Source organism: Mycteria americana, chromosome 22 (genome assembly GCF_035582795.1).
Source record: "Mycteria americana isolate JAX WOST 10 ecotype Jacksonville Zoo and Gardens chromosome 22, USCA_MyAme_1.0, whole genome shotgun sequence".
NCBI lineage: Eukaryota > Metazoa > Chordata > Aves > Ciconiiformes > Ciconiidae > Mycteria > Mycteria americana.
Window position 1 is genome coordinate 2,669,121 of NC_134386.1, and position 9,157 is coordinate 2,678,277.

The 9,157-nt window shown below is 47.9% G+C and overlaps 1 protein-coding gene across 1 annotated transcript in view; it reads right to left on the reverse strand.

The window, feature by feature from the left end:
* Positions 1-1,622, reverse strand: part of SKAP1 (src kinase associated phosphoprotein 1) — a 159,798-nt gene extending 158,176 nt beyond the window's left edge. Inside the window, exon 1 of the mRNA XM_075522977.1 lies at positions 1,543-1,622. Coding sequence (XP_075379092.1) covers positions 1,543-1,576 — 34 coding nt within the window. The 5' untranslated portion in view covers positions 1,577-1,622. The remainder of the gene's footprint in view (positions 1-1,542) is intronic.
* Between the last annotated feature and the right edge of the window lie 7,535 nt (positions 1,623-9,157).

Below are 9,157 nucleotides of genomic sequence, written 5' to 3' on the forward strand. Positions count from 1 at the left end.
AAACAGTCAGCTAACAAGAAAATAATCTAAGTTAAAGGAAGGTGGCAGCTGCAGAAATGAGTTGTTTACAAAAGTGTCAGCGCTGAACAATAAAGTGCTGCACATCAAAAACGTGAAAGGGTGAACTTCGCTGAAGCCCCCATGATTAAAAAACAGAGGAGAAAATTTACACCTACATCTGGGGGAAGACACAAAACATTTGGAAGAGAGCTTTGACAGGCTTGGAGGCTGCACACTCTCTCTCTCAGACTGACAGATCCCAGGACTGGAAGTTAACCGGCATCTCGGAGGGGAAGGCAGCACCATCGCAACAGGAAACAAAAGGTCACGAAGCCTTGAGGCAGCCGGGGCCAGCCCCGAACTCAACCGCTCCGAGCGGTGAGCAGCAAGATGCTGACGACTCCTTCCCCGCCACCCGCCCGCATCTGCGACGGCAGGATGTGTCGGTGACGCGCGCACGTGTCGTTCAGCAGCGAGCTAACGCCGTTGCTCCAGCCCGCAATGCTGCTGCTGAAGTTTTATTGATGGGGAGGTTATAATGTGGTCACCTTCTCTCGCCAAGCCTTTGCTAACCACACCACGGGGTCAGCAGTGGTTGCAAAGGTCCGTACAGAACTTGTTTATGTTCGTGAAGCGTATTTTGATAGAAGGGTTTAGCGTGGTTTCTGCTTGGCTGACCCACCACTGCAATGAGCGGAGTTCAAGTTTGTGAAGAAACCCAGGAAAGACAACTTCAGAAGCCTCCCATCTGCCACCTTACACGCACCCAGAAGTAAATGGTGTCAGCTCTCAGCACAGCTCATTCACTCAGATGCTGAGACCTCAGGAGGTCACATTCAAATTAGCAAGCAGAAGCGGGGCCTTGAAGCCCGCACTGCTCTCTCAGCTGTACCCCCATTTTCAATGGGGTTGAAGGATGCACCCCCACCAAGCAAGCTTGCTCCCCGCACCCCTAGCACGACGTACAACGCTTGCACAACATCTAAAGCCAGGAGACACCGTTACCACAGCCACAACAAGAAGGGCTGAGAGGGCTTACCGGAGCACACGAGCTTCTTTCACCCTTTGTACCCGCTCCCTTGTCTCACCCTAGTGATGCTCACCAGTGGAGCCACTCAATACCTTAACTGAAAGCACTCGGGGGGACATCTTTTGACCATGCCAGAAGACACCCCTCAATCTTGCATACGCTTTCTTCCCCTTACACAGAGTCTGGGACCACCAGAGAGCTTCCCCACCCCTAACACAGGCATGGACCCACCTACCTGCCAGCTCCTCAGCAACATGAGGACAGCCCCAAAAACACCAGGACAGGCAGCCCCAGCCCCTGCACTCTCATTGGGGTTAGAGACAGGGAAGGCACACATAACCTGAGGACCCCAAAACCATCAGCCTTAGAGAAGAAGTAACTCCCACAGTCCTTCCACTCCTCTCTCTGCCTCAGCCCAGCGAGGTGCAAAAAGCTTTTCAGCTTCTTCCCCTGCAACCACAGCAGACTTCCCCCACGAAGCAGAAGGGGAGCAAGGAGGAATCTGTGGTTACCTTCTAGGAGCCTCTGAATCTCTTCTGGGATCATGATACCTGCCACCTCCTTTCCACAGGAGTCAAACCTGCTGCTACTGCTCCTGTCCCTCAGGGGCAGGGACGAAGGAAGCAGGGAGGGCGGGGACACCCCAAAAAAGTAGGAGGAACTGCTAGGCTCCGCTCAGATGCCTCCTCCTCCTCCTTTTACAGCCCCAGCCAGCTCAACCTACCTCCTTGCAGGCAGCCAGGGTGCCTGGCTCCCCTGGACGCTGAGCACCTCCACGCTCCCGAGAGCCAGAGCTCCAGCCAACGAGCTGCAAAAGTGCCTGACCCCAGCCCAGCAACAGCACAGCTGAACCTGGGCTCCTGCGTGAGCATTTTAACCAGAGTGCAGCTGGGACGGCATCTCCTTCATTAACCCACAGCTCGGCGTACCTGCTGGCAGAGCCGAGCCATGAGCTCCGTGAGGCTGTGTGGCCGTTGATTTAACCTCCTGTGCCTGTTCCTAGCACAAGAGGAGCTGGGGGTTGGATTTGTTCCAGGCTCCCTCCTCTAATGCGCAGAGGAAGAGAATGGTACTTGGCTGTTCTGCAATAAAACTTCCCCTCATCCTGCATCCTGCATAGGAAGGGGGCTAGATTGTAATAGCCGTTCATATTTCTATGTCTTGCCCAGAGAAATAACAGGGTTGCGCACTTTAACTTGCTTTATGACAGGCAATAAATGCAAACTGCGCTCTACAAAACAAAAATGGCATTGCATTAGATTAACCCACAGCCCTGCCTCTGCTGCTCTCCTATATAAATGAATTAGCACGCGCTGACTATGAGGATACCACTGTTATTTTTCATTCTTGCATTCCCAAATTTTAGGCTCAGTATTGACAAATCCAAAGACAGTCTTCTTTATCTGAAGCTCATCAATGATTCCAAAGACCAGTTTAAGATTTCCTGTAGGTTAAGGGTACAGGATCCAGTCCTTACTTTGCAATATCCTGGTATCAAACATATATTTATTATTATAGCATATAGAAAGGGTTATTGTGAGCATGCTTGCCACTTTTGCTTTTCTGGCATTTTATGCCTGGCGTGTGAACTTTAATTATATTTTCCCAACATAGCAAATGTTGGAGATGGCAAAAAAGGATGCACTTCGGCTGTGTTGGCCACAAGTACAAAACCACATAGCTTCACCGAAGTTAGTGCTTGCTGCTTTCAGCAGGGGCACAACGCAGCTCCTGGCAGCGGAGAGCCGGGGCTGTACACTAAGGTGTATCATAATGTGATGAGGCATGGCCATGCCGAACTCTCCCAGGAGGCCCCCTAAAACTGCTTCTCTTGCTGCTTTGCTATCCTCCTGCTCTGGGCAAGCCAGCCAGCTGCAGGAATGATCACAAGCCGGCAAAACCAAATCTGTAGGGGAAAAGGGAAAAAGAAGAGTGCATTGGGCTCCCAGCCTGCAAAGGCTGAGATACACAAACACTTCACTACAGTCCCACTGGCTTCAGGGGGACAATGCCATGTCGTGAGGCGGAGCATATTTCCAAATAATTGCAGAATCAGATTCTTACAGCTCTCTGGATGCATCACCTGGATGGAATAAAGGTTTAGTTGTTTGGCGGCAGGCCTTGGATAAAGGAAACCTGGAGCAGATTCCAGATTTGCCCCAAGCTTCTTGCTCAGTTCAGTCAAGGCAATGTGTGTGTTTCAGGCTTATCTCACATATGTGATATAAGAGCTATACTGGCAAAGGCTCAGATATGGGAATGATGGAAATATATGGGAGAGATGCTCCTCCATATGCTATCAGCTGCTAATATGCTTCGTGACCCACTTTCTGAGAGATGTGGGTGAAACAAGGGAAAAGACTGTTACGCTTCTAGTTGATCTGTACAAAATCAGATAAAGAACATGTATAAGATGAAGCACAGTGCTTCCTGTTTTTTGGTTTTGGGTGTGTGCCTGCAATTCTAGTGCGTTGTCTCCACTGTAGACAGTGGAGTGGAAGGGGAAACCCCCCAAAGCAGCTTCAAAGTTCTTTTGGGACATTTTGGTTGAAATCTGCACTCTTATGCATGGGAACAACACCTCAATAACTCACATATAAATAACCCTTGTCAAGAAGGGATGGCCTTAAAGGAGAAGTGAAGATACTGTGACCGTGAACATGTTTAGTGCATGCAGCTGATTTCCCAGAGAAGTAACGTTGCACTGTGTTCTGTGTAGAGTCTCTCCGCGTGGTAATGCTGAAGTGGCAGCTGCCATTTGGGGTTTAGTTGCACAGGAGAGAAGACAGCGTGTTTTTTCTCCTGTTTAGGGAGGCTCAGTTGCTCTCCGGATCTGGGAAAAGAAAACACCACCACTTTTGATTTGTCACTTGGCTGTGCTCTGCACGTACATGTAATTTCAGATCCACCTGGAGACAGACTTCACATCTGACGTTACCAATCCAGACCTTACAGGTTTCCTACTCTGAGTAACTTACTCAGTTGCTGTCCTTCCCCCTTTACCTTGTGCTCTGCTGCGTGGGCTCGCCCACATCGACAACACCGCCGCATCGTATTCTTGATTTTAGGACAACATGTACAAGAAATTGCTCTTCAGTGGATGCAGAGGTCTTAAAGCACAGGAAATGTCGCTGCAGTTCAGAGGGCCTCACACGGGAGATTGCCTTGCTAGAAAACATATACATCACAGTAGTCTTCCCCATTACATCTCCTAGTCAGGTAGTGTTTCATGAGTCAGGATTTAGAAAATTGAGAGTCTCCTATGGGAGCAAAATGTGAATCTCTGTTAGCTGCCTGCAGCTCCTGACACATTTGAGTGGTTCTGACTGTATGCAAGAAATGGTAGCGCGTGTAGGTGGATGTGTACGGTAGATGGATCTGTATACGTGTTCTCACCTAGGGGTGTTTAGGGATAAATATTTAAACACGTCTGTGTAGAAATCCTAGTCAGTTCATTACAGACTACAAATAAAAGCAGCTGCTTGCTGAGACTGACTAACTTTAAAAATGAGTTTATAAAGGAATGAACTAGGTCCCTTAGATGGAAGAAAATGCCTTCAGATATGCCAGAAAGATCAATAAAACCTGATCAATGCAAATCTCAGAGGAAGAAATGTTCATGCAACTGCAAAGAAAAGGGTCATCTCACGTGTTCTCTGCATTTCTGCAGCTCTCATAGTAGTCTGAAAGCATTTTTGTAAAAAGTGAACTAGAAGATGCTTGGTCAGTGAGTCTTGCCCAAGAGTTAAACCAATTTATCATATTTAGGGTCTGGAAGAAATTTTTCGTCGTGTCAATCTAGCAGTGACTTGTTTTGCAGGTGTTTTGTGTGGGTTTGCCTTCCTTTGCTGTGTGATCACTGCTTGAGAGCGTTTCACCCAACAAGTTTCCTGCTGTTGCAGTGTTACAGCATCCGTAAAGCCCTAGATCTTTTCTGCTCAACTTCGGAGATATATTGCAGTTGTGATTTTTGGTCTTTCGCTACAGATCTTAAGGTTATCATAGAGCATTGAAAATAGCATCATGTGTGGAGGCTGGTACAGTTGTACCCTGGCTGCTCTCAGACTACACATCCATCCCATGGTCCTGGCAGCCAGAGACAGGACCCAGCACCTAGAATGTTCCCCTCAGGCCCTACAGGAAGATTTTGTTAAGACCAGGTTGACCATGCAACAGCTGCTGTTATTATTAAACCCATTTTACTGAGGAATACTGAGGCATAGAGCCTCAGCTGCCACGGAGACATAGGTGCTATTACCCGAAGCCTTAGCACCAAGCCAAGCCTTCCACTCAACCTTATGCAGCTGCAGATAGAGCCAGGCAGACTGATTCCCAGGCAAATGACCTTTTTTTTCTTGCCTTTTTCCTTGCCACTTTCATTTTTGAATGTGTGAAAGGGTTACAAATTTAGTTTAGTGGTCAGCTGGGAAAGGACATGGGGGAGTCTGGCAGTGACTGGCAACTTCCACTGCATCATCGTTATGTAGCATCAAGCTTTACGGGCTCTAGATGTAAAGCTGCCTCCCTACATGATAAAAGCCCCACCTTAATCATTTTAGGTCCCAAGTTCAGCAGACAGGCTCTCTCCTAATGATATTCTGTTAAATGGACAAATTCCTTTGAAGGCTTGTCTCGCTTTGAAATCCAATTTCACAGGAAGCCAGATGCGATTGGGTGTAGCTATGGAAACAAAGCAGGGCAGCCTTAGAGGAGCTGAGCGATGCAAGGTAAAATGTGAGAGTCAGAGTCCTTTACTGCGCTGTCGGAAATATCAAAGGATCTGGAGAGCTTGGCAGGAGACGTGTCCCTGTTCTGGGCGGCTCTGTGTGGCTGGGTACCAGCGCCTGTCAGCGGAGGTAAGCAGCCAGCTGTCCCGTCACACAGCCTGAACTGGAGCTGAATGCACAAAACTGGGGGGATGCGGACTCGCCAGTTCCCATCTGCCCCCTCCCTGCTCCTCCGGCACATCAGGATCTCAGCCTTCCCCTCGCTGCTATTCGGAAAGGTTAACAACAAAAGGGTAACAAGGTTAAACCACAAAGCCCTGGCTGATAACAGCCCTTTCAAGCAGCTGCACTGAAATTAATCTGAAACTTCTAGTAATTAGATAAGATAAGGATGTGTGCATGCTCGTGCGGGCACACGCTGACCCTGGGACACCCATTCCACAAAGGAGGTGGAGGATCACAGGCTTCATTAAACTGGATCAGGTTATTTGTTCATCTAGTCTGGTGCTGCAGCACTGAAAGTACATTTCCAGCCCCTTTATTCATCTTGCTCAACATCCCTGGATAGTGCACCGACTCGCCCTTTTGTCCTCTCTTCCCGGTACTGTAGCTCCTGCCAATTCAGAGCAGGCTCTAATTCTTGCTTTTTCAGAGCAGATGCTAGTCCATCCATTTCTGTATCACAGCTCCTGCCATTCCAGGGCAAATTGTTGGGCCAGTGGGTGTCATTTGCTGCCTCTGACAGTGACCAACAACTCAGAAAAAAGGCAACTTTCCAATCTGGTAATGCACCTGACGGCTTGAATAATGTCTCCTGGTTTACTAATCAGCTATGCCATGCTAATGCTCTGCTGTAATCCCAGCGTTTACATGCTTATGTCATTCTCGTTGTCCAACAGCTCGTGTATCTTTTCGGGTGACTAAGTCATTCAGTTAAAGGTTGGTTACGATCCTCATAAAGCCTCTTCCATTTTTTAAAGCTAAGTGGTCTTCAGTTGTCTTCGTAATTCGATTCTGCACCTCTGCTTCACAAGGGCTTGCAGGTTACTGTTCATCAGTTTCTGAAGCCAAAGAGAAACAAAAATATGTCAGCAGCTCTGAGTTATGGTAAACAGATCTGGTCCCAAAGCAAAACTAAATGACTGGACCTTGCTCCTGGCTTAGACTGCCAGACTCTGGATTCATTTACCTTCCAGACATGCTGCATTTTCTCTGCTGTGAAGGCTTCTCGGAAGCAAGGAGGTGTGTTGAGATGTATTTATTAGAGCATCTGTGAATGTATAGTAACTGTTTTTCATCATGCCAACGCATTAGTTACAGTAGGACCCCACTGAAACGTTCCACTAGCACACATAACCCCTGAAAGAGTTTACAGTCTGACCGGACGAGATGATGTATAGAAGAGAAACCCAAGAACATCTCAAGACAAGACCCTGGGAAAATAAACAAGAGTGTTGGTGCCTGGGCTAGTGTTCAGGTTATCAAGGTCCACGCTGCCATTGTCAGGAGAGGGAAAGGCAGAGTCAGAGCAGTTGTTAGCTGCAAGGGGGGAAGGAAGCTCCGAGTCTTAACCCAGGAGGGGAGAGGCCCAGGTTTCCTCCCCTGCTTCATTCTTCCTGTGCAACGCGACTGTATGTCAAGCTCAGGTTCAAGTCCAGGCCTCAGTCCAGAGTCCAGATTCATCTATGCTCGCCGCGTGGTCCCTCACTGTAATCCTATGGACGTGAGCCAGTGAAGACTGGGCACGCATTTCTTCTTCATACGGCACAAACTTCCTCTCACCTTCAGGGTCCACTGGTCCATCCGCTCCTACATCTCCCTTGTGGAGGTGGCATGTGGCAAGGAGGTCTGTCTCTGGGGGTACCCACAGTGATCAGTGGGGTGGAGGTGGTCTGTGAGGTGACAACGTGGAGGAGGCATCTCCCAACAGCATGTTCTCAGAAAACTTGTGATCCTGAAGCTAGATGTGGGGAATGGATAACACCACTGGAACCCTAAGCAGGACATAGCTCTAAGACAGCATTTCTACAGCTTCTGGCAAAAGCTGGCCAGCATCAGGAAGGGAAGGACACTCTGTAAAGGGAAGGATTAGAAAGACAGGAAGCCAGAAATGAGCAGTAAGCTGAGCTCCTGTTCCTCAGGCTGATGGATGGGCTTCAGTTTAATGCAAAGGTGATATTGATCCCTTGCTGTTTGGTTACAATGTGTGATGGAGCTGCCCTCTGCCCTGTAGATGTGTTGTAGCACCTCTTCTCTTTCTCCCAATCCTCATCAAACTACTTTAATGACTCTTTTATTGACAACACTGAGTCTTAATGAGGAGGACTGCCACACACTTCATTAAGGCTGCAGAGGGGACACTTCCTATAAAGAGCTAGGACCAAGGGCTGCCATCAAGGCTGAGGGAGAAGGATGGAGTTGAGAGAGGATCCATAGTTCTCTAGAGGAGGGAGAGCTCCCTGTCTGCTCCTGAGAGAGAACAAAGATTTAGGACAAAAGTCTGCATGATCTGAGAAGCAGTGGGTTGCGGAAGGAGAGATCAGTCCTGGAGAAGAGTCTTGGTGGACACAAAGGACATGACGTGAGAGCTCCTTGAATATTTCAGTTCAGGATGAAGATGAGAGATGAAAAAATGCTGGGTGGCTAACGGCTAAATTTAACCTTGATTTTATTATCCAGTATAATAATAACACAGCATGTCTACACTGCTGTGGAAAGTGGTGATGGCAGCATGTGCCAGACACCCGTGAACAGGAATAGGGACAGGGATGTAGTGCTGGCTTTGGTACAGCCAAACCAGCGTTACATAGTCGGCTCACCTGCGCTGAGACCCAGGCTGCCACAGCTGAGTTTAAAGCCAGTTCAGAGAGATCTGGGTAAACATCAATCACATCATTACACTTGATGGTCCTGAGATTTCATGGACAGTTCAGTGACATTTCAGATTAAAACTGGACCAGCCGTTCTGGGAGGTTTTCTTCATTCTGGAAAAGAATCTAAAACCAGCACAAAAGACAGATTTGGGCTTGAGGGTCTGGGTTCAGAAGAGACTCAGATATGATGGTCTAATGCAGCCCTGCTTCTGCATTAACATCCATAAATCTCCATCCATCACACAGTTCTATTTCAATTATTGAGCCAATTTCCAGACACTTTTATGATGTATTGTTTGATTTTATTAACTGGAGTGAAGGTTTAAACTCACTGAATTCCCATAGTAATCTTGCCCTGTAACCCTACCCACCTTATCAAATCTTGCTTAATGAAATGCAGGCATCTGTCTTAATGGCTTTCAAACTATGCTATGTAGACTGACCCAGATGTTAGTTCATAAATAGGAATATTTGGAGGTGTTAAACAGGGTAGCTGGAGACAGAGGTAGGTCCCTGAAGTGATCTTT